The sequence below is a fragment of the Melanaphis sacchari genome, unplaced genomic scaffold, assembly GCF_002803265.2.
Source record: "Melanaphis sacchari strain LSU unplaced genomic scaffold, SCAv2.0 Contig23_pilon_pilon, whole genome shotgun sequence".
Classification (NCBI taxonomy): Eukaryota; Metazoa; Arthropoda; class Insecta; order Hemiptera; family Aphididae; genus Melanaphis; species Melanaphis sacchari.
Window position 1 is genome coordinate 365,311 of NW_020271114.1, and position 23,761 is coordinate 389,071.

General features: G+C 28.0%; 2 protein-coding genes across 4 annotated transcripts; one reads left to right on the forward strand and one right to left on the reverse strand.

Moving 5' to 3' along the window:
* Positions 1 to 1,532: 1,532 nt before the first annotated feature.
* LOC112594682 (zinc finger MYM-type protein 3) lies at positions 1,533 to 7,883 on the forward strand. The gene is made up of 19 exons (XM_025339623.1): positions 1,533 to 2,187; positions 2,255 to 2,508; positions 2,581 to 2,691; positions 2,754 to 2,952; positions 3,016 to 3,218; positions 3,290 to 3,401; positions 3,495 to 3,652; positions 4,083 to 4,204; positions 4,274 to 4,419; positions 4,677 to 4,747; positions 4,837 to 4,948; positions 5,029 to 5,207; positions 5,787 to 5,916; positions 5,975 to 6,208; positions 6,279 to 6,863; positions 6,924 to 7,045; positions 7,115 to 7,262; positions 7,336 to 7,438; positions 7,515 to 7,883. Exons 1-19 carry the CDS (start codon positions 1,722 to 1,724, stop codon positions 7,687 to 7,689), a joined length of 3,630 nt encoding a protein of 1,209 aa, XP_025195408.1. The 5' UTR covers positions 1,533 to 1,721; the 3' UTR covers positions 7,690 to 7,883.
* A 1,800-nt stretch (positions 7,884 to 9,683) lies between these two features.
* LOC112594639 (proton channel OtopLc-like) lies at positions 9,684 to 23,532 on the reverse strand. Of its 3 annotated transcripts, none has more exons than XM_025339540.1 (8): positions 23,066 to 23,532; positions 17,334 to 17,514; positions 16,822 to 17,189; positions 16,034 to 16,188; positions 13,410 to 13,659; positions 12,992 to 13,148; positions 11,504 to 12,170; positions 9,684 to 9,945 (listed from the first exon to the last, which is right to left on the reverse strand). In XM_025339540.1, coding segments are annotated over exons 1-8 (1,989 nt in total). In that variant the 5' UTR covers positions 23,067 to 23,532; the 3' UTR covers positions 9,684 to 9,735. The 3 variants fall into 3 exon arrangements, with proteins under 3 accessions (XP_025195325.1, XP_025195324.1, XP_025195323.1); XM_025339539.1 differs by lacking the exon at positions 23,066 to 23,532 and adding an exon at positions 22,359 to 22,791; XM_025339538.1 differs by lacking the exon at positions 23,066 to 23,532 and adding an exon at positions 22,332 to 22,638.
* Positions 23,533 to 23,761: the final 229 nt, after the last annotated feature.

A 23,761-nucleotide genomic window follows, 5' to 3' on the forward strand; every position in this document is an offset into this window, starting at 1 on the left:
GTAAGTTCAACAACAAATACAAAACATAAACAACGACAAAATAACGTAGACTTTTGGCGTGACCAGAATAATATATAACCCTAATAGATATAAACACCCAATTAAAAAAATATATATATATAAATAATAATAAATCATGACCGATAAATAATTCACACTATTTGGCATGATTCAAAAAAGAAAAAAACATGTTATATGGTACTTAAACTATGAAAAAGTCTTTTAACAATTCTCTAGAATAGATGTTATGATATGTTATTATTGTTAAAGCATTCAACTTAAAACACTAACTTCAAATCACATAGAAAACCTTGATCTATTAAATAGGTACCTAAACTTATTAATGATACTAAAAAAAGATTTGTTAAATTTTTTAAATGTGCCGACTTAAGGTTTAATTTCATCAGTCAAATTTATTATTTAACCGTACACTAGCCGCAGTTTTACTCAAAACATCAGAAATTAAATCTTAAAACTTGGTAGGTCGAACATTGCCTATCCGGCGCTGGGTACTTAAAATAATGTTTATGATACTCGACATGTTGACATAATATAATTATCATTTCTATCTCTATTTTTTTTTTCTTTATTTTATTCATATTACATCCGTAATCTACAATTGAAATTAAAAATACTTTTATGACAAATTTTTATTTAACCTATATTTATTTAAGATTATAACCGACGATTCGAAATTGAAAATTTATCCAAAATGATTTGAATCCATTCAATAAGTTTTATAAATATTATCAGATTTATGGAAGTTCGAAAACAATAAAATTCTTAATTTTTCCTAATATAATGAATAAACTTCCTCACATGTAATAATAATAAAATGTATAATAATCATAAAAACAGTTAAAAAATGATTAACATTAATGTCCGATCCAATTGTATAAATGATTAGTTAGATAAAGCTATAATTTAAAATCTAATGATTTTCACGGATTTATTTTTGTACCATCGTTCTTAATTATTCATCAAAATACATATGTTTAAAAAAATAAAAACGTTTATTAACTAATATGAATTTATACCAAGTAGAGAATTCATTTCTCTTGACATTTTTATTGGAAATATTATAAAATTGGTTTCTTGATATTTTGTAAAATAGGTAAATAAGAAAATGCTTAGTAATAATACATTTTAATACAACACTTCAACAATAGAATGAACAAAACAATATATTATGATTTATTCGGTGTCACTATTCTCAAATTCTAAAGTCTCAACGTCGTCAACTACACTTTTAACAGATTATGATTCATGATGATTTGTATTGATTATAATTTATAATATTACATTGAATGGTAATAGGTATTTATTTTAATGGCTAAATTGCCCCTAACAACTCTAGTAAATGCAACTTATTATTAATGGTATTAACCAATTTCTTATCAGTGGTATATAAGGTAACTACTATAGATAATATAGGATACATATTATATTATTATCTATACCTATGATAATAATATGGGATATCTCTGGGACTATGATGGAGCCACGATCTTAGAAGGGGCTATCTTCATAAAGACAGATAAGAAATTTGCGTTTTTAATTTAATAAAATCTAATCAAATTCTCTTTTCTACTGTTAGTTTATAACTTAAAACGTTTTTTATTTATATGTTGGTATATTGTCTTACAACTTTAAATGGAGTTTTCTTAATTAATTGACCTGTTACGGTGTACTAAATCAATAGCTGTAGGTAAAAAAGTGCCATGGCTGATGAATTAAATACTGAAGCCGCTACATCGGCGACGACATCGGAAAACAACGAATTAATGATCCCATTTGCCGAATCGCTTGAACTAATTCATACCGATAAAACCGACCAGAAACACGTGGAAGACGAAACTTCTGACAATAGTGCAATTATCACTCAAAACATCAATAAACCTGTTAGTAGTAACGAAGAAATTAATAGTTTGATAACGAACACAGAACATGATTTAAGTAATAAAAATTTAGAAAAAAATGTCGAAGAAACACATGAAAATGAAAAGCAGTTGGATATTGATTGTCAAAATAAACTCAATAAAATTAATACAGGTGTAACTGAATGCTTGGATTATGACAAGTCTACCATGTCTGTCCCTAACATTGAAAACAAAACCATGGAATCAATAAGTGGAATTGAAATAAATATTGATGAAGCTGATCTAATAGTTGAAAAAAATATATCAGGTAAGTAACAATTTTAAAATAATTATCAAATTAATTATTTAAATTACTACTTATATTATTTTTATAGACCCATCAACAGTTGATATTATAAAATCTATAAAATGTAATGATTCAAATAAATATAACGATGAAGAAATAGTTATCAAGAAAGATAATATTATAAATCAAGAAAGTTCAATGAGAGAAGAACATCCGAATCAAAATAATATGATATTAAGCACTGAAGAACAACAAGCACAAAATTACTTAAGTGAAACACTTTTGAAAACAAGTTCTAGACCACAACGCCAAGCTGCAAAAAAAGCAGAAAATCAAATCAGAGTAAATACACATAGACTAAAATAAAATTTATGAATAGTTATAACAAAATTTAAAAAACAATTTGAATTATAGGAAATTGCTAAAGAGATAATCAAACCTATTGATAGTATTGAAGAAAAAATTATAGATGCAGTTGAAGGGTTATCCTCGCCTTTAAAAAAAGTGTGCTGTCAATGTAACAGGGTATTGAATATTTATTTAAAATTATTTCTTTTACACATTGCATTAAAATTATTAATTTACAGTTTCGTTTATGTAAATTTATTGTAAATGACCATAAGTCTATGTATTTGTGTCAAGAAGACTGTGTTGAAAATTATCGTAAGAAAAATAGTCATTGCAATTTTGAAAAAAAATGCCAACATTGTCAATCAGTAATTTTAGGAAATGAAGATAAAAGTTACTATTGGCAAACAAAACATTTTTGTTCTGTAGATTGCTTAGGTAAGTAATGTTAATTTATAACTTATTGAGATATTTTACTATAAATTATGTTTTATTCTTCAGGTTACTATCAAAATACAGTTTTTGATTCAAACTGCATAAACTGTCAAAAACTTATAGCATCAGATGTTGATTTAGGAAAATATTGTCGATATATTTCTGGTAAACTATTACAGTTTTGTGGGACTACTTGCGCTGGAAGTTATGAAAATAGGTTAAATTTATGCAGTTTTTGTCAAAAAGATTTAATTGATTGTGATTTTGAAGTAATAATAAAATAAAATAATAAATGTGTTATTATTATAGTATTCTATAATATTTAATAATTATTTTATAGAATTTCTGTTCATCATTTTGTCAAACTAAAGATTATGAATCAAGAAGAAAGCATACTGAATCAGATAGTTCTGCTGTAGATTATGGGACTAATGAAAAATCACAAGTCATTGGTAAATTCATATTACAACATTTATAAACTTAGCTCTTATATTATATTTTATATCTTTTTTACATAATATAATATAACTAATATTTGTTTACAGATATATGCAATGTGTGCTTCTGTCAATTAAATTCTTCACACACAAATGAGTTTCAAATATTAAGTAATACAAATAATTTATTTAAGTTTTGTTCAAATGAATGTCTAAATAAATTCATTGTATCAAAAAAGAGAACTGTTTCTTGTTCACTATGCAAAGTAAGTTTATTTTAATTGCATAAAACTGTTTCTGAAGTTTAACTTTTCTCTGTTATAGTAAATATTTTGCTCAATATATACTAAGTAGTCTGTTACAATTTAGTAGTTTTAACTAAAAATATTAATTAGTCTCAGGAATTGATGCATATAGTTATATAGATAGGATGACTGTGCATGTTCACTACTAAGTTAAAACAGATTGCCAAACCCCAAAACTAGGCATGGTAATATTCAATTAAAAATTCTCTTTAACAGATAACAAAATTAGTTTTTGTGCCTACTTTTGCTCTCACTAATGTGCCATACAATTAAAAAATTAACTGTACTAAGAAATAAAGACAATAATCCTTAGTTACAGGTTTACATTAATTGTAAAATTACCAAGCATATATTATATACATTAAAACATTTGCATAAATATTTTTTCTAGGTTAAAAAGTTTAACATTGATATGATTTCTACCAAAAATGTTTCTTCCAGTAGTCCAACATATATATGTTCTTTAAATTGTATTCATCAACAACAAGAATCACCAGCATCAAAATCAAAAAAGTATTATCAAGTGAATCAACTATTATTAGTATATCATTAATTTATTTTTTTGTGATAATTGTTTTCTAGAGTTGTTTGTGATAATTGTGGCTTACATTCACAATCACGTTATAAAACAATTCATATTGGAACCACTTACAACTTCTGCAGTCAAAACTGTTTAAATTCATTTCAATCTGGCAAAAAACAAAAGTCTAAAACTAAATCTAAAAATGGTTAGTATTTTCATGCACAAAAATGTGTTGTGTTTAAATTATATTATATTACTTAAAAACTATCATAAATGTATATATTAAATATTTTTAAGAAATATGTAATATTAATTAGAACAAAAATTATTACGCAGAAGTTATTTACATCTGTCAGCTTTTACTGTTGTATTTTGTGTGTATATATATATATATATATATAATTGAAATAATTAATTACTATGGTTTTTACTTTATTTTTAATATTATATTATATTAAATAGGAAAAAAATCTTCAGCTTCGCGAATATCTACTCGGCAGTCTACACGTAAAGAGGATAATAATATTTCTGATGTAAAAACAATTTATTAATTTAATTCATACTTCTTTATAAATAATTATTCACAAAAAATAAATAAACATAACACATTGTATTGTTATAGAGCGATGAAATAAATTATTCTCAGAAAAAAACTTCTAAAGTTAAACATAAAGTTAATAGAAAAATAAGTTTCAATAATGAGGTACCTAAAGTTGACAAAGAAGTACAAACAGGTAAGATTTAATCTTTAAGAAATTTATATCAAGTAGTTTATTTATATATATATACATGTAAGTACATATGATTTTTTTAGACCAAACGGGCAGTAAAGGAGTGATAATACCAGTTCCAGTACCAGTTTACATTCCAATGCCTATGCATATGTATGTGATGCCATATCCAGTACCAGTGCCATTCCCAATACCCTTACCGATTCCAATTTTTATACCTACGACTAAAAATACTACTAAAGCAATTTTTAAAGATATAAAGGTAATTTAAAACAATTTAACTTGTTCAAATTCAGGCTTTAAACCAGTTTTTGGAAATTGGATTTTAACCGACCTTTTTAAAACCTCGGTTTTAGATTTTGAGTATTCTGATGAATATTTTTGGTTCTTCAATATTTTTTTTTTTTTATATATATTTGAAGAAATTTTACTGCAGAAAAAAATATTTCAATCTTAAATATTGAAGGTAGTTTCTAGTATGAAATAGAATATAGTTTGATATTTTTATGTAAAAAAGTAAACAATTTTGTAGTTTTCAAAATAATTTAAATAAAAGAAAAAAAGCTGATAACTAGCTTAAAAGTTAAAATATTTTAAAAAACTTTAAGAATCACAGAAAATATTCATAACTTTAAGCTATAAGTAAATTTTTTAATATTAAAGTTAACAACACGTAATTGAAACTGAGGTTTTTTTATAACCCACTTTTAAGTTAATGGTTTTTTTTTTAATTTTGATGATTGCAACTTTGTTAGAATATAAAAACATGGTTAAAATCTTTTTTCAAAAACTCAATTTAATTTTTAGTTTTAATTAATAAGTTTTAATGTTTAATTTTAAGAAAATTAGAGATGAAACACCAGCTGATCCATTTGAAGCAGAATTGTTGTTAATGGCGGGCATGGTAGCTAACGATCTAAAACATGAAAATGTTTCATCATCAGATAGTGAAAATGACATGTCAAATAATGGTAACAAAATTATTATTTTTGAAAATTTTATTTTTAAATGCAAACAATATTTATTTAGAATACAATGATGACACTAAAGTTGTTTCATCGAGTGCTCGTAACACCCATTCTTATGGAGACGATGTTCTTGCAATGGCTTTGAATATGGCAGGAGCAGATACAGAAAGTCTTGAAGGAGCTGATGAAATATCTGCCATGGCTTCAAATGAACAAACAAATCAAATCATTGATGATGTTGAAGCAAACTTAGTATCCTCTACAATTATGCCTCAAACACCTGATCCAATGGAGAGTAAGTTTCAAGACTAAAAGCTACTTATTAAAAAAAATTGTTTTAAAATAAAATATTTATTTTTTTTAAGATTTAACTCAAGAAAATATGATATCTTCCCCTCAAGATACGTTATGTCGACCTCCTAGAAAACGTGCACCTCGTTCACAATCTCAACGTAACTCAAATTCAAAACGTTCTCGTAAAAATGAATATCCTCAGGCACAATGCATTCAATCAGGATTAATACAACAAGTAGTGCAAAATCCTCTTTATACCATTCCAAATGTCAAACCTGATGCAAATATGTGTCTTAAGTATACATTAGGAGTTAATGCCTGGCGACAGTGGGCATGTACAAAAAGTTTAGAATTTGAAAAAACATTATCTAGTTATGTGTGTGACGTGAAAAAAACAAATATATTTAAGTTGGATCTCTTGCAGTTAACAGCCTATGAACTAAATTATTGTCTATGCTTATTTGTGAAAGAGGTACGCAAGCCAAATGGAAGTGAATATGCTCCAGACACAATTTATTATTTGTGTTTAGGTGTTCAACAATATTTATTTGAAAATGGACGAATTGATAATATATTTACTGATATGTCATTTGAAAAATTTACTGATACATTAAATGAAATAGCTAAAAAATTCACTGAACTCTATAATGATTCAAGTAATATAAAATTATTTTATTGAATATGGTTTATGTATTATAATGACCGTTTGATTATAGAGTATATTGTTACACGTGTTGAAGAAGAGTATCTTTGGGAAAGTAAACAGCTCGGGGCTCATTCTCCTTACGTATTGCTATGCACACTGATATTTTTTAATACTAAACATTTTAATTTAACGGTAAGTATAGTATAGTATACTGAGTATTAAACAGTTTTCATTTTTGTTAAAACATTATGTTTAATTTAGAGCGTAGAAGAACATATGCAACTATCGTTTTCCCATATTATGAAGCATTGGAAAAGAAATCCAAACCAGCCATCAACATCAGGAGTTAAAGCTCCAGGAACCTATAGAAATGTATTATTGCGTTTTTATCCTCCACAAGCATCCATTGGTATATTTTAAATATTGTTTAATATTAATGATTCAAAAAAAAATGTTATTTATTTTTTCTTATTATTTTATAGACTCCCCAAATTCACGAAAGAAAAAAGTGTACGAGCAGCATGAGAATGAAGAAAATCCATTAAGATGTCCTGTAAAGCTTTATGAATTCTACTTATCTAAATGGTAATTATTTCAACAAACATTTGAATTTAGATGTTTTTATAAATGTTTATTTGCTTTATATATATATATTTTACAGCCCAGAAAGTGTTAAAACAAGAAATGATTTGTTTTACCTAACTCCTGAAAGATCTTGTGTACCCGATAGTCCTGTGTGGTATTCAACTTGTGCATTAAATAAAGATTCACTTGAAAAAATGCTTAATCGAGTTAAAATGGTAAAAGAAATCAATATAGCTTTGTTATCTTCATAGTTAAGTTTATAAATTATTGTTAATTAAATTTTTTATGTTTTGTAAGACTTTTGAATGTCATATTGAACTTTTTCAAGTCTATTTGTATAGATAATTTATAATTGTTAAATATTAATAATTTAATTGTATCAAAGACAAATTTTATTTTTGAAGTGTTACCTAAGTAATGTAACTGACATTTTGTAAGTTTTGTTTTATTTTTCATCTTATGCAACAGAAACATGATATTGTTAATTGTACCAAAACTTTTAAATTATTCAACTACTGGGTAGTACCTACTTTTATAAGCTATAGTCTACACAATATTTTTCAAAAAATTTTTGAAACATACAATACAATTTGAAATTAGTTTGTTTTATTTAAATATAAAATGAGATTGAAGAAAAATATTTGTCACTTTTTTCTTTTTAATAACATGTACTATAAATAATTATTGATTTAAAAAAAAATCTGTGTTAGAAAATATGGTATTTGATTTAAACTTAAAAATTTAAAACTATTTTGACATAATATAAATAACATAATACATATTATTGAATCAAATAATAAGTAGGCAGTATTTTCATTGTTGATAAGATCTCCACTCTGGGAGTATATTTTTGTTTCAATCATTTCTATAAGTTGAAACAGTTATTAAATTACACAATTGCTTTTCAGTTTAGGGTATAACTTTTATTGTACTACTTAACTAATGAGTGGGTACCTACTATCAGTGCTGGCTCGAATTATTATGGCGCCCTGGGAAAATTTTTAAAAGGTGCCCTTAAAAATGCAGCTTAAATAACATTTTCATTGTTTTAGACAATTTATCTTCGTAGATGATAATATTATTATTACATACTGTTTTAATTCAGTTAATTCTTTCAGTGCATCTATTATTTGTGAGATTTCAATTTTAATGGTATTAATACAATCTATTTGACATTCCCATCAAGTCCTCACATAATGGCTTTACAGATAAAGATTTAATGTGTTTTTTTAAGATATACCAACGACCCACAGATGCAGAGAATAACATGTACATTTGTTGAATCGCTCCAAAGAAGTTTTTTGACCCAATAGATTATAGAACAAGAAACACTATCTCCAACTACTAAGTTCAGTAAATGACAATCACATGGCATAAAAAAAGCTCGATAATTGGTTCATAATATTCTTGCTTGTACGCCTTTAATTTTACCCTTCATATAATTCGCCCCGTTGTTATAACCCTGACACCTACTGTTACATAATTCTAGTGTACAATTATACATTATTATAAAATCTCATGAATTTCTTCACCAGACGAGTAATTTATATAGATTCAAACATGATAAAATTTTCTTTAATGCATATTTCTTATCTATACCAAAAAATGTTAAAATCAAAAAAAGTTGTTCAACGTGACTTATGTCCTGGGTGCAATCCAACATAATTCTATAATACATAGCTTTTTTAAACTCGATCTAGTATACCTACTATTTCGGTAAATTTCTAATTATACAAATAATTTCATTTTGAACAGTTTTCCCACAATAATGAAAATACGTTTCATGACATATAACACAACGAACGTGTACATTCATACCTAATCGTCGGCGCCAGATAAATTGGTACAGCGGTAGTGATGATGATTATAAATCCTTGTGCCCCAAAGTTGTAATCACAGTGCGTGGTAATATAATTTTAATGTATATTATTATATTTATATATTTATATTAGTTCACTATTTCGTTAAATAATAAAAATGTATAAGTTTTTACAATTTTTTGAATACCTTCAAATGCGTCTCTGGCGCCCTGGGTGACCGCCCTGTTCGCACGTGTCTTGGGCCGGCACTACCTACTATTAGACTATTTATTAATAAGTAGTTTGTATAAAAATGAATTAATCAATATGGTTCCGACATAAAAAAAAAGGAAGAAAACCAAGTATTTTCAAAATTTTAAAAATAGTGTTGGTTTATTTCCAACAAAAATAAATAATAATAGTAAAATAATAACTAATATTGCACATCGTAAAAAAAAAAAAAAGAGTACAAGTATAAAATTTTATCTAGCCAAATATTCATTTATATGATTTATGCCAGATTTGTAATAAAAGTACTCCCGAATGGAACCTGTAGAAAACTACTAATGGCAGCGATATCCTGGACAGCAGTCCCCAGGATAGCAAACCCATAAAACGCAATTGTCGTTCTTGACTTATCCAACTCTGCGTAATAAACGAGTCGAACATCCACAGAGCGATGTTGCTGCACAGCAAGTATGTGATTATCTGCGTGTATAAAAAATAAAATTACATTAGTAATCTTTATGGCTATGCAAAAACATTTACTACAATTTTGTACAAAGGACGAATGGGAAGAGCGTAAATTATGGGAGTTCAAGGTAGGTACGTCAAAATGCCTATTCGCCTATGCGCCGCGGCAAATAAAATTTATAAACAATAATAGTAATTGTTTAGTATTGAAACATTAGAAACATCTGCGGGGAATAGCTTAAGTAGAATTTTTTTAATCACGTACAGCACTTGGAAAAATAAAATTCAAATTTTGTGTAATAAAAGTATAGTAATGAATAGGTCAAGTACATTCTGTGATAGGTAAGTATGTATTAACATCTGTATTTATTATACAATATTTTTTACTATAATACCTAAGCTTATAATTTGTAGTTTACCAGGAAACCATTTAAAAAAGGATAACTATTCTTCATAAATTTGTGCACATACGAGCTATCTTTTAGACAAACATGCACAAATTGGTTGTACTGTTATAGCCATATTGTCTAACTACATAATAATATTTATTAATCGTAACAGTCCAATATATCATATTTTTTTAAATTTTTTTTATGAGATATTAACGATATTATGTTATACTAACATGCGTCAATACGCATGTTCAATGATTTTAAACAGCATGTTACTTCATATTTACTTTATAGCCAGTGGTGTTGGTGTGTTTTAAGTTCTAAAAATGTATGTATTTTTTAAAGCTTGCTTTTAACTAAACACAATTGAAGATTACAAATTTGATAAAAAATTGAATAAATTAATGATTTTTCATTATATTTTCAAGTATCTATAACTTTAAGTTTATTATTTTATGAATTATAAATTTTGATTTTTGTTTATTAAATTGACGAAAGTTATAATTATGATAAATTATATCATAGTATAAATGGCAAAATCAGATGATTTGTAGGTATTGATTAATGATTGATATTATATCATATATAAAGTATAAATATTGGCTTAATGTTATAAGATATGATTATGATAGTAAACGTTATATTGGTTAATGGCCCAAATTTGAGATTTATTTTTAATAAAGATGCCAATATTTAAACAGGTCAATTCTTTTTATCGCCTTAACAATTTTTTTTAATCGAAGTAAATATATTTATTTGATATGTACCTGCGTATATATGGCCGTATAGAGTTAAAGGGTTAAATCAATAATGTTTTAATGAATTAAGAAACTGAAAAGTTTGAAATTAGAAATGGCTTTTATCGTCCAAACCAATAATATATACCTAAAACTATAAATTTTAAATGCACATTACCTGTATGGGCTATGGCTCTAAACACATATTATGTTATACGAATTACCTATACATATGATTTTCATGATATATTTTTTATAATTTTTATGTCTAGGCCATCAGTGCGTTTGTAAATTTTAGGGAAAGCCAATAAAACGCAGAAAACTAGTACTAAAATTTGCTGTTCGCGTTGTCACCCTCCCCCACCACTAAAAATGACACCACCAATACTGGACCACTGCCTATAGTTAATAGGTTTTATAATAAATTATTACAGGTTATCGTACCTGACGACCTGGTTTGGAGAACAGTTGATGTCTCGACCACGAACTCCTCCTGTAAGCCTCGGCAGTCAATGAACTCTGAACAGCCACTTGGACCAGCTGCAGCACGTTAACGGCGGTCAGCATGGCGTCCACCTTCTGTTCGGAGGTGCCGGGCTGCGACGTGGCCATGCCGACGGCGCCCACCATGGTGCTGAACAGCGCGTACAGGACGACGCCCGCGCCCGACACGGTGGCCAGCATCGTGTCTAACGCCGACAGCTGGTTGCCGTTGTGACACAGCTTGCGGACCTGGTAGAGGCCCACGCAGCCCAATAGTGTGCCGGTGGACAGTATGGTGGCCAGCGTGGTGGACGTCATCCAGAACAGGGTGTCGGACGCGAAGTCCACGTCATCTTTGACCACCAGAAATATGATGACCACCACGATTACCATGACCAACGTCAGCAGACCGAGGAACAGGCCCTTGTTGGCGCCTGAAAAGCTCACGCCCTGAGACACGTACAACCGTCCCAGATGTGCAGCTGAGTCTTTTTGCGGGTCTTTGGGCGCTGACGACGACGACAATTGCGATGACGGTTGCGGTTTTTGCATGTTACGTTTCAACGGTTTCATCTGACAAATGCCCACGTTCTGGCCCATTACATAAGTCACTCCCGCAGCAATCAAACTGTGATATAACAATTAATTTTATCTATGAATTTTTTTATTTTTTTTATCCATACTGAAATACTGAATTATCCATTTAACGTAAGACACTCACTATTTTAAAAACTATTAATGTTTTTGAAAATATTTTTTTCTCTATTTTTTATTGTTATTGTTTTTTAAATTGTTTACATGTTTTAATGACAAATGTATTATTGATTCCTTAAACTAAAACTGTATATATTTTATACAGATCAAAATACTTTAAACAATACTAATTATCGAAATATAAAATTAAAAACTATGTTTGTCATTCAAAAAAGTAAAAAATAAATTTATTTAAAAAATATTTTTAAAAACTTAAGTATTTTCTATAATAATCAGTATCTTCTACTAATGGATTACTTCGTTGTATTGGTAGCAGATAAGAGTCTTATAGTAACGTGTAAAGGGAGTAATAAGAATTGGGGACATACAGCACGAAAGTTTGAGTTCAATTTGAGTTTTTGAACTCGGTTTACCGCATTACGAATCCGTTAAGTTAAGTTAGGATAGGAAATGAATATGAATCAAATAAATACATTTTATCGTATAAAAAAACCTTAAAAAATTATTTAAATGAGTATGAACAAAATATAAATCAATAAATACAAAATTAACTTAATGAGGATATATTATTATTATTATAGTTTTATAAATGTTTGTAATGTAAGGTAATTTATGACTTGTAACTAATTAACAATATTATTACTGTTGGAAAAAACTTTTACATAAACTTTTTATCTTATATTATCATTGTCATCAGTACCTATTATTAAGCATTTATCATTATAATCGACTTACCTAAATTGCACAATAAACGGATAGAGATATGGCATAGAAGACGTTAAAAGTTGACCAAGTGAATTAGTATTTAAACAATGATGAAGTGTTACTACTTGTGTCACATGATTCTCGGACACAGGTTGATAGATAGAATTTCTAAACGTTCCATTATAATCTGCAAAAATTAAATAATAGTATATTTTAATTTAAACTATAAATTATTAAAACCTATTATATTATTTTTAAATCTATTTAAAAATTAATTGGTTAAAATTTACTTATTTGTTCGTCTTTTTTTTTACAGATAATTATTATAATTTATTGTCATATTATATTGTTAATACTTATTATTTATAATTGTTTTTATACATAATTGTGTATAAATCTTATAAGTTATAAAGATATAACAAGTTAGTACATATTTAGTTATAGATACCTGGTTTTAGGTCTCGCGTGTGTCTCGAGGTGATAAAACTAGGAAATCCACGCAGTTGTAAGGGCGTAGGAATACTGGATTCATATGTTGATGCTGACATGCCTATGTTCGATGTTTGTGCTAGATGGATGAAGTAAATCCATTCAATGCCACTTTCCCAGATTACCAATCGCACCCATAAAGCAATGTTTGTGGCAGCTAAATGCATGAATCCAAATCTAGCGGCCAAACCAAACCTTTCGACTAACACCTAAAACCACGCAAGTGAATTTATAAATATTTCTTTATCGAGCATAGTTCATGTTTTTATTGTTCAGTATTATTTTTTATTTCAATTTTTCTATTATGCTGTTAATAATTGTCAACAAATTTGTTTCATTATCACAAACATCAAAGCAATTTCAACATATTATATATTAAAGTTTATTATTATTTATAACCTAACCCATCATAATGAAAATCGTGTAGAATTTAGAAAAACAGTTAGTAAATACAGTAACGACGAAGAATCTGTTAAAATATTTATGCTGTAAAGATGAATGTTTTGAAGAAAATTTCTCACGAAAAATCAGATTTTAAAGAGAATTAATTTTCATAAACCGTGTATGATGATTATTATTTAATCTTTTTAGCAAGTGGTGCGTGATTCCTGTACACGACGCAGGTACAACGCACGGCGTCGTCATGGACCATGCTTAGAGTTTATTTTTCTTAATAAATATATTATGAACATCAACGGATTTATAAATTATACTTGCTACTTACCAAATTAATATACAATAATGTCACGTTCTAAAATCTTCAATAATATATTAAAGAACAATTTAAACCTATTTTGCTACTCTTGTAATACACATAGATAGGTACTATTATAAAATAATTTTTCATTCTACTTCTTTCTTTTCGTTTACTTGTGGGACGAAAGTGCAGTTTTACCTATACCTCAATCATTGGCCTCTGCGCATCTGTAATCCATTCATATAATCCACAAAACACTATAACCTTGTATCTAACTTTTTTTTATACTATTCAAATGGCCAAGTTTAATTTACTTATATATATATATTACATTTTATATATTTATACATCTCAATACAATTTCTCGTTATTAATTTAAATGTGTTATTATAATACATTATATAACATACTACATACATTGTGCTATAAGTTATAACTTAAAAAAGTCGTGTTAATATTCATATGGACGTGCGCTAATGCTAATCGTGGAGATGCAGTAAAACTATGGTGACCAGATATAAAAATCCAAAAAAAGTACATTTTAAAACTCTACTTTTCTATCACAAAAAAACTTCTCCTTTTTTAGCCACTATGTATACTATTCTACCTATTTTACTTAAAAATTATCTCCATCCATATAATTTGGTTTTTTTTTTTTTATTACAATATTATTTTAATTTCTATTATTAACTATAAAACTAATTATTTTAAATTATAAATTCATTATTATGTTAGCTTATGCGTGTTTCTTTATGATGAAAATTCTTTGAAATTTAATTCATTGGAAATATTCTAATTCATGAATATTGAAAAAATTAAAACTTTAAATAGAAATATTTAATAATATGTTTTCTAAATATTTAACTTTAATAACATTACAAATAATCTGGTATTAATATACATTAAGTCGAACCATAAAGTATGTATAAATTAATAATCAAATTATAAAAAATTATTACCGTGTATATACATCCGTAATAATATTTTTTTTTAAATGAGTAAGATTTCATATAGGTACTTAACATTAGTGTTAAGGACACTAAGACAATCTATCAAAAAAGAGTTTTTTCTAATGAAAAAGAGTGCTTATCTGGTCATCATAAGTCATAATAAGTATGAGAATCTTTCAAAGTTTTTTATCACCGGTCAATATTTTTGAACAATATTATCGATATATTAGTATTTAAAGTACATTCCTATTGACTACTGAATTGTATATTATTAAAATGTTATTTTTCTGTTAAGTATTATGTAGTGATAAAATATTATGTATTATTTTTTATCTATTTTTAAATAGCGTTTTAATATCTGGTGGCCGTGGTTCGTTAAAGCAAATTTTTACAAAAAATTACAGATAAAAAATAAAGCAACCAAGTTATCATAATTTTCAAATGACTAAAATTTATATTTTGACTTTTTAAAAGTTAAGTTTAAATAATTATATTATAATTCCTAGTATAACTAGTATGAATAATTTAGAAAAATCTAATGTAATTTAATATACACAAAAAAGTCTAAACTAGTTTAAAATACTCCCTCATCCATATAACCATTTATGATTGGATTAGTCTATATTATGATATTATACGTATACTATTTTAACTATTGTTACTCTATAATTGTATTTTCGATTCGGCCGAAAAGATTAGACCTAGAAAAGATTGTGGGGCAGTATACAATAATAATAATAGGTACATAAATTTAATAATATAATATCTGTGCACACGGCTGTGACAGTGTCACATATCTTCATCAATCATTAATAATTATTAATTATCAAACAGATAAACTACAAAGTAATTTTGAATAAAACTGCAGTAGACTAGTAGACAGTAATTAATAAAAAGCATCACAATTAATTATTTGGGTAAATAATGAAATTTTACCTGAGAATTTATGAAAAGAAAATGCATCTGTAAAAATGTAAACAGTCCGTGTAGTATTGGATGTACGAAAATGACATCGTTTAAACAGCTAATATCCATCATGGAATACATGGCCATTTCTAAACCATTGAATACAAGCGTTCCTAAACCGAACACTGAAACACAATTAATAAGTCATCAGGTATTATTATTAGTTAATAACAAAAACAAAAAAATAAAAATACAAAACTAAATTGATATTTTTATATTTTAGGAACATAAAATACATAAGATAAATTCACGAATAGAATGCTTTCCAGAAAAATATTTAAGTACCTGAAAAATATATTCTTGAATTTTTTTTTTAAATAAAATCAATTAACCTAGTAAAGTAGTTAGGTAAGTGAAATATTCAAATACGTATTTCAATTTTCTTAAATAAAATTTTAGTAATTTTTATTCAGACATAATAATTAGTAAAATAAAATACTTTTTGGTAATAGGTGTCTAAGTAGTATATACCTATATATTTTAAATTATTTAATTATACTTTTTAAAAGTAAGTTTTTTTTTGAGACCTCGAGTATAAATAAATAAATCACCTAAATAGTGTAGGTAAATAAATATTATTTATAGTTTTTACTCTGATCAAACCTAAATACGTAGTAAAATACAAAGAAGTAAATTTCATTTAAATATATGTGCAATAGAGCTTATAGTATAAAATATGGGTTATATGGTACAAAAATTGAATAGTATCAATTGATTTACCTATATAATAGCCCAAAAATTACTCATTTTAAACTTACCTAAAGCTCCTACTCTCAAGTAAAAACTGGTGTCCGAAGTCTTTGAACGTGAAATATGCGCACGTTTCAACGAACTAAATTGTTTCAACGAGTTGAACCGGTTCAATGTAAAGACACCCGGCGATGATGAGTCGGACGTGACGATTTCAGTTTCGTCTGAAGTTAAGCTGACGCACGAATCGATTAATACCCATACATAAATACATATAATAACGGCTATGCTTCCCAAGTACAAGTACATGAGATAAATCCCTTGTATTGATAATAATTTGACAGGATTGTCCATTACTTCTATCAAACAGATGGCGAACATGAGGATAACCAAAACCATGCCGTAAAGCGAGCTGAGCGTCACCCAAAAGTGATGGCTGTAATAAAAATCATGATTATAATAATAAATAAATATGTAATGTCCATATATATATATATATATATATATATATATATATATGAAAATAAATAAAAACAGTAATAGCCGATAGATGCGATAAACATTTGATCAAACTACTTACAAAGGTTCCGTATGTTGTAGCATGTCCGTCCCTCTACTCGTCAATAGGTTCATTAGAGTCCGACCACTTTTGAGTCCATTGGGTCGACTCATTTTGGAAGATCTTTGGACTAGTCTACGATTTATATGTGAAAAATGATCATCAAGACTATCTTGTTCCGTTAATTCACATATACTATGCACTGAAAATAAAATCATGTTTTAAAAGTTTAAATATTAACTCTATTAAATAATAAATACAAGGCTTAGAATAAATCATTAGTCATTATGCATTACATTTATGAAAATAATAATTCAAGCAAAAATAAAATTTACGTATACGTTTATTATATAGTTTTCAAATTGATTTGAAATTTGATATTATAGTTTGCAAATTACTTCCTCCATGAAAGAAAATTTTATTACATATGTTGTATACAATATTGTTTTGGAAACGTTTTTGAATTTCTCATTCTTTTTTTTTAGTATTTTTATTTTTTTTCAAGCAATGTTTAAAATATTTAGTACGAACTATAAAATTGTGAACATGAGGAAATATTGAATTAATTCCGTGTTTGTTCAGTGCGTAATTTATATTTTATATTGTTGTAAATTTTTTTTTAAGAGATAAAGGCATGCGGTAGGTAAATATACTATTTTAACATAATAAGTATAAATTATAATGCAATACTAGACAAGATTCTTACATGTTGGATACACATTTTTACTCCATACTGACTTCAATGAAAAATATTATATATATTATATGGTTGATTATATCTATAGTCTTATAGAATCAATAAAATAATAAAATAAGGGAAAATCTAAAAATTATTTTATTAAAATTCAAATGTTTTGCGTTCTTTAACTTTATGTAGTAAAGATAATAGATCCATATTTCGTAGTAATAGATTTAAAAGATATGGTAATTTAAATATGTTAATTATTTAAAAAATTTAATATCTATCAATATTTATAATTTTTAATAATTGTTAAAGTTTAATAAATGCTAGATCCAATATTACATTAAAGTTATTTTATATTTTTATAAGACTATTTTTAAGGACTGTAATCCTTAATTTAAATGTTCTACAAGGAGTTAAAAAATACTTGTACACATTTTTAATTAAGTACATCAAAAAAATATTCACTAAATAATTTATAGTAAGAGGGAGGGGGTCCTGATTTGAAAAACAGAAGTTAAAATCGCCAGAACACACTCAAAAAAATCTCAATAGTTTGAAAATATGGTTTTAAAGTATATTCAAAAATTCCAAATATGAGAATTTTATTAAATAAACTAATGAGGTGAACAAGATTAGTAAATTACCTTATATAGTTATATATATATATATATATTATGTCTTTAATAATTTAAAAAATCACTCTAGGTTTAGATGTGGATTTAAATACAATACAATAGATACTCGTTTAAAAGGCGACTAAGTTTAAATGCTAAATAATTATTTATGCTGTTTATTAGATGTAGGTATGTAAGACTGTAACAAAAGATAAAAATAATAGTAAAAATACCACGGTGGAAGTTTAATGCTGAATTTTCCCTTTCAAAACCAACGTACATGCATAATTATATACATAAATATATAGTATACATGTACCCTGTACGGCTGTGCAGCGTTTCCGGTCGTTGCGGACCATACCTAAATAGTAAATAGGTACCTACTACTTTATAATGTTGTGTTACAACATGCAGTATAATATGATACATGTTTGTACACAAATTCATGTATATATAATATGAACTAGACGATGACATTAATCTAGGCATATATAAGTTAAATCCAACTAGTTATGCTTCTCGATCCGCGTAGTTTGTAAATGTAATAATTGTAATATGTAGACTATGCGACGAAATGTAAGTCGAACCTACGAAACAATCTCTGTCTGCATACGGCACACCATTTCACAAACAATAACTAGACCATAATCATAAGAGTCGTGCATCATTATGGACATATAAAATATTATGTTTTGTCGTGTATGATATATGTGTCAAATGTCAATAAAATTTACAAAGTAGATACCTAAAACTATAAAGGTACTTAAATAATTATTTTGACGGTTAACAATATAATTTTTTTTTTTTTTTTTTGTGGAATACAATTAGGTAGGTTGCGTTTGCAGAACACATTTTTTATACATTCCTAACGTCTTCATAATTGGTGAAAAGTCTGTACATAGGTAATATAATTGTATCATAATAATTAATAATTTTTCCTCCAAATGTATATCAACATCATTTTTTTAAATATTTATTGAGGTTTATCATATTTTTATTAAATACATGTCATTATTTTTTCACCTTTATATGAGTAGTATGTATAGCATTTAGCACTGGTGTACGTTAATACACTACGAAAAACGCAAACGATTGATCAATATACACTCTATTTTTATTAGATTATATTTATCATTTTAGACATGTACTTCACAGTTTACTTTAAAAACACACTCATTCAGGAAATACAATAGTCATCATGCTGAAGCGACTATAATATGTTAACTTCTCGTTCCGGTTCCTAAATATCTACTTTCTCACATTACATTTATGGAAGTCTGGAAGAGTATTATATAGTTATGATGATTATTTATTGTAGCGGTTTATATTATTAATTTGTGTTGATAACGTAATGTCTAGTGAATAATTCATATGAGTCTTCATATAACTTGTAATTTGTATTGTTATTTTCTTATACAACAAAAAATAATAATAAATAAATAATTTCATTATGATACTGTTCTGTGATTATATCATTTTTCAATATATTTTAATAATATAGACTAGATCATAACAAATATGTTAATATTAACAAAAGGAAATAATTTTTAAATATTCAAAAATTCATTCGAATACATTTTTATTTAAACACATTAGATTAAAAATATTATTTACTATTTGGATTTTATTTAAATAAATTTCGAAATTTCGAACTCTGATATACAACGGCATCAATACTTTTAGATATAGATAAAAGTTAATAAAATGTATCATTTTTACTTGGGAGAGGAGTTGTAAAAGAAACGTATTTAATTACAATCTGTGAATTAGTCGTGTCGTATTATACTAAATTTAAAGTATTATATTTAATTAAAGTGTATATAAAACTAATAAAAAGTAAAATTGAAATCATAATGAAATTGATTGATGTTGATAATCAATTATCCTAAAAAATATTACTTTAAGTTTAAAAAAACTGCATACATTAGGTAAACACTTATTATTCATGTTAGTAAAATATTAAAAATAATAGTGTATCTATATAATATCTATAAATGAAAAAATAAATACAGCTGGTGATTAATGAACAAAGCTTTTAGATTAGTTTTTTTAATTTAGTAACGAATACTACTGAATTAAATGTTTTTTTTTTTAGATACCAATAAAAACATATAATTTTTGGATTAGAAAAACGATAAATTGTATCTATGTCACGTAACTATCCCTACAAAATATATAACATTTAAATATTCAACAAAATTTCAAAGTATTCTACTTTAAATATGAATAAGTTAATACATGAAAGGACGTAAAAATTGCATATCATTATGTCAAATAATTATTAAAAATAAAATTTCAAAAAGCGTTAATTTATCATGAAAATAATGTGATTAAGTATCCCCGTGAGCATCTCTAGGATGACGGCAAAATGGGGCACTTGCCTCCCCCCTAGAATTTTAAATTTGTTACCTAATAAATTTTAATAATTCAATGTAATATAAATAAAATATAAGTATAAAATATATAAAAATCTTCATTTATTTTTTAAAATCATTTTATCCCCCCCCTAGAAAAATTCTGAAGACACCCACGGGTGTCCCGTCTCTATAATGTACAAGTATATAATTATATCTCATAGTATTAAGAAATAAAAGTTTAAATGTTCATACGACATTTTTTATCATATAGCCGCTGTATATTATAACACGAAATACGGAGGAATATAATTAAAATAAAACGACTTTTTTCTAAAGACGAGATCGCAGCTGGTTTTTTATATATAGTACAATTTCTTGTCTAGTACCTACACAGGCAGACAGACTACAATATTGTACAACTATAACAACATAATAACGTCATATGTGTATAAAAAGGTACGATTACATTGAAATAGACATGCCTACACAATAGTATACAAATGGGTTATACATATTAGTTTTACAACGTACTTACGAGACTGGGTAATATTGTTATTATTGAAGGTAGGTAAGTAGCATGTCAGAAACAAATGCGATCGTCAACGTTCGTTAAAGAATAGGAAAAACGGTTACAGGTTAATTTAATCGACGCGAATACATACGAGTAATAAGTACTTGTAATTAACTCCGAACTTGCTGATCACAGTGACCTATTAATGGAGGGTTAAACCAGCAGAGAGAGTAATAGAAGAGAGAGAGCATTTATAGGATTATAAGTGTTTAATAGCGAGAATTTTAAGAATTAAAGTTCTGCGTATAAAAAAAAGATAGCTATAGTGTATCAATGATTATTGACGATCATTCGAAGTCAAATTGATTGGGAGCACAATTGGGAATAGTGTGCTTTTAGTTTGGATATTAGAGTGAATTGACAAATTATCAAACTTTTAGGTAAGAATATTATCTGTGTTCTCTCGTTGGTTTTTATGATATTTTAATTTTTAAGTGAGATAAGGGTATGAAAAATATAAATATTTAAAAATGATCATAATTCACTAAAAAATTAAAAGTTATGATCTACACCAAATAGTTCCAGAATCTGTTATTTTTTATAGCATTTTTTAATCTATTCGATCATGTCACTAATTGGACGTTGTATATGACCACTGACTTGCAGTTGTACGCTTATTATAATCGTGGTAAGTACAATCATTGATTTATCGTTTGGTATTTAACTATTGTAACATAACTATGACTACACATTAACGTTCAAAAAAAAAAAAAAAAAAGAAAAAAAAGTTGTCCGCGAGTACGCGCGCCTTTACTCGTGTATGCGAGTATATTATAAGTTATAACTACTCACTCGTCCAATCGCTATCGGCTGACCCACCTTTGGCGGCAGCACCGGTGGATCGTAATCCGGCGGAAGCAGAACCGTTGACGCCGTGCTGCGCCAATTTCCAATTCTCGCGTCCCACGGCGTCCCGCGAACCGGCGCTCCTGCTCCTGCGGTCGCCGCCGACGTCGGCTGCGGCGCCGTTCGTCGACGGCCGTTCGTGGACGACGACGATATCCTCGGAGGCGACAGCCGTAGCCGCCGCCGGCGGTCTCGTCCCGGCGCCCGAAGTCGTCGGCACGTTGTCGGCGGTCCCGGCGCGTACCGTAGTCATTGCGGCTGTACGTCTTCACTGCTTTCGGGACCGTAAACGCGCGGCATCGCGGACCGGCTACAACTATGACGTTGCAGGACGACGGACGACGGTGCACATTCGCGATCGCTACCGCGCGACAAGCTCGCGGGTGTGGTGGGGGGTCGGTGTGTATGTTTGGGAGAGGGAAGTGAGACCTCTTCGACGCGAAAGTATAATGCGATATTATAATAATATTATTAATGTACGCTAAATTGTATATGGGTAAACTGCGGCCACGCGTACCCACAATAGCGAGACGATTGATGCAATTATAAAATTTATTTTTATTTTTTACGTATATTTTAAACGATATTTATGTTTATATAGGTACTCTCGGACCGCAGACCGGACGATGGTCGTCGCGTGCGCGATAAAATTATATAGCATTAAGATGTAAAATACTCACTGTGTATAATTATTAACAACGACAATAATAATTATTATGTGGATATTAGTCCGGATGGTGTTCCGCCGCCGTCGTCGCCGTACATCAATGTCGAATCTCGATCAGCCGCTGTACTTGATTGACGAACCGCTGACAGTTATTTGTTTTTAAAATTATACTGTTGAGACAAATGGACCGCGGCCGACTGCCACTATATCTGTATAAACGCCTATGTTCATGTAATATTGTCGAGACAATATTATGTTATTATCATTATTATTATTGTGATTTTTCTTTTCTTTTTTGGCGGCGTAGGTTTTTTCGCGTGTCTTCGGGACGGCGCCGCGGCATCCACTGCAGCGATCGTCGCACGAGACCGGATGGGGGGGCATAAACGCATGGATTAAGATGATGTCTCTCTTCCCCGCGCCGGATAAACCGGTCGTCGGTTTGGGATCCGTCTCCCGATCAAGCGGCGCGGCTCGGCTATCATATATTAATGTATTATTGTGGTCTATTTTTGGCATCGTTTTTACGTTGATAATGTAATTTATGTTTGTTTTTTATCGACCTGCTGTACGCCGTCGTCGCCGACGGCTTTTCGACGCGTATTCATTATATAGGTACTTAAAATAAACAATATATTAAACGAACCTGCCGTGGTGACTTTACGGAACCGCTCGGCACATGCTATTATAATTAACCACGTTTAAATAT

Excerpts from the sequence above, each read along its gene's own strand:
- LOC112594682 (XM_025339623.1), top strand. The coding sequence starts at position 1,722 with ATGGCTGATGAATTAAATACTGAAGCCGCTACATCGGCGACGACATCG. Across the intron at positions 2,188-2,254 it reads AGTTGAAAAAAATATATCAG|ACCCATCAACAGTTGATATT; the intron begins GTAAGTAACAAT and ends TTATTTTTATAG. Across the intron at positions 5,917-5,974 it reads AAATGACATGTCAAATAATG|AATACAATGATGACACTAAA; the intron begins GTAACAAAATTA and ends ATATTTATTTAG.
- LOC112594639 (XM_025339538.1), bottom strand. The coding sequence starts at position 22,638 with ATGACTACGGTACGCGCCGGGACCGCCGACAACGTGCCGACGACTTCG. Across the intron at positions 13,149-13,409 it reads CACGCGAGACCTAAAACCAG|ATTATAATGGAACGTTTAGA; the intron begins GTATCTATAACT and ends TAATTTTTGCAG. Across the intron at positions 9,946-11,503 it reads TCTCCAAACCAGGTCGTCAG|ATAATCACATACTTGCTGTG; the intron begins GTACGATAACCT and ends TTATACACGCAG.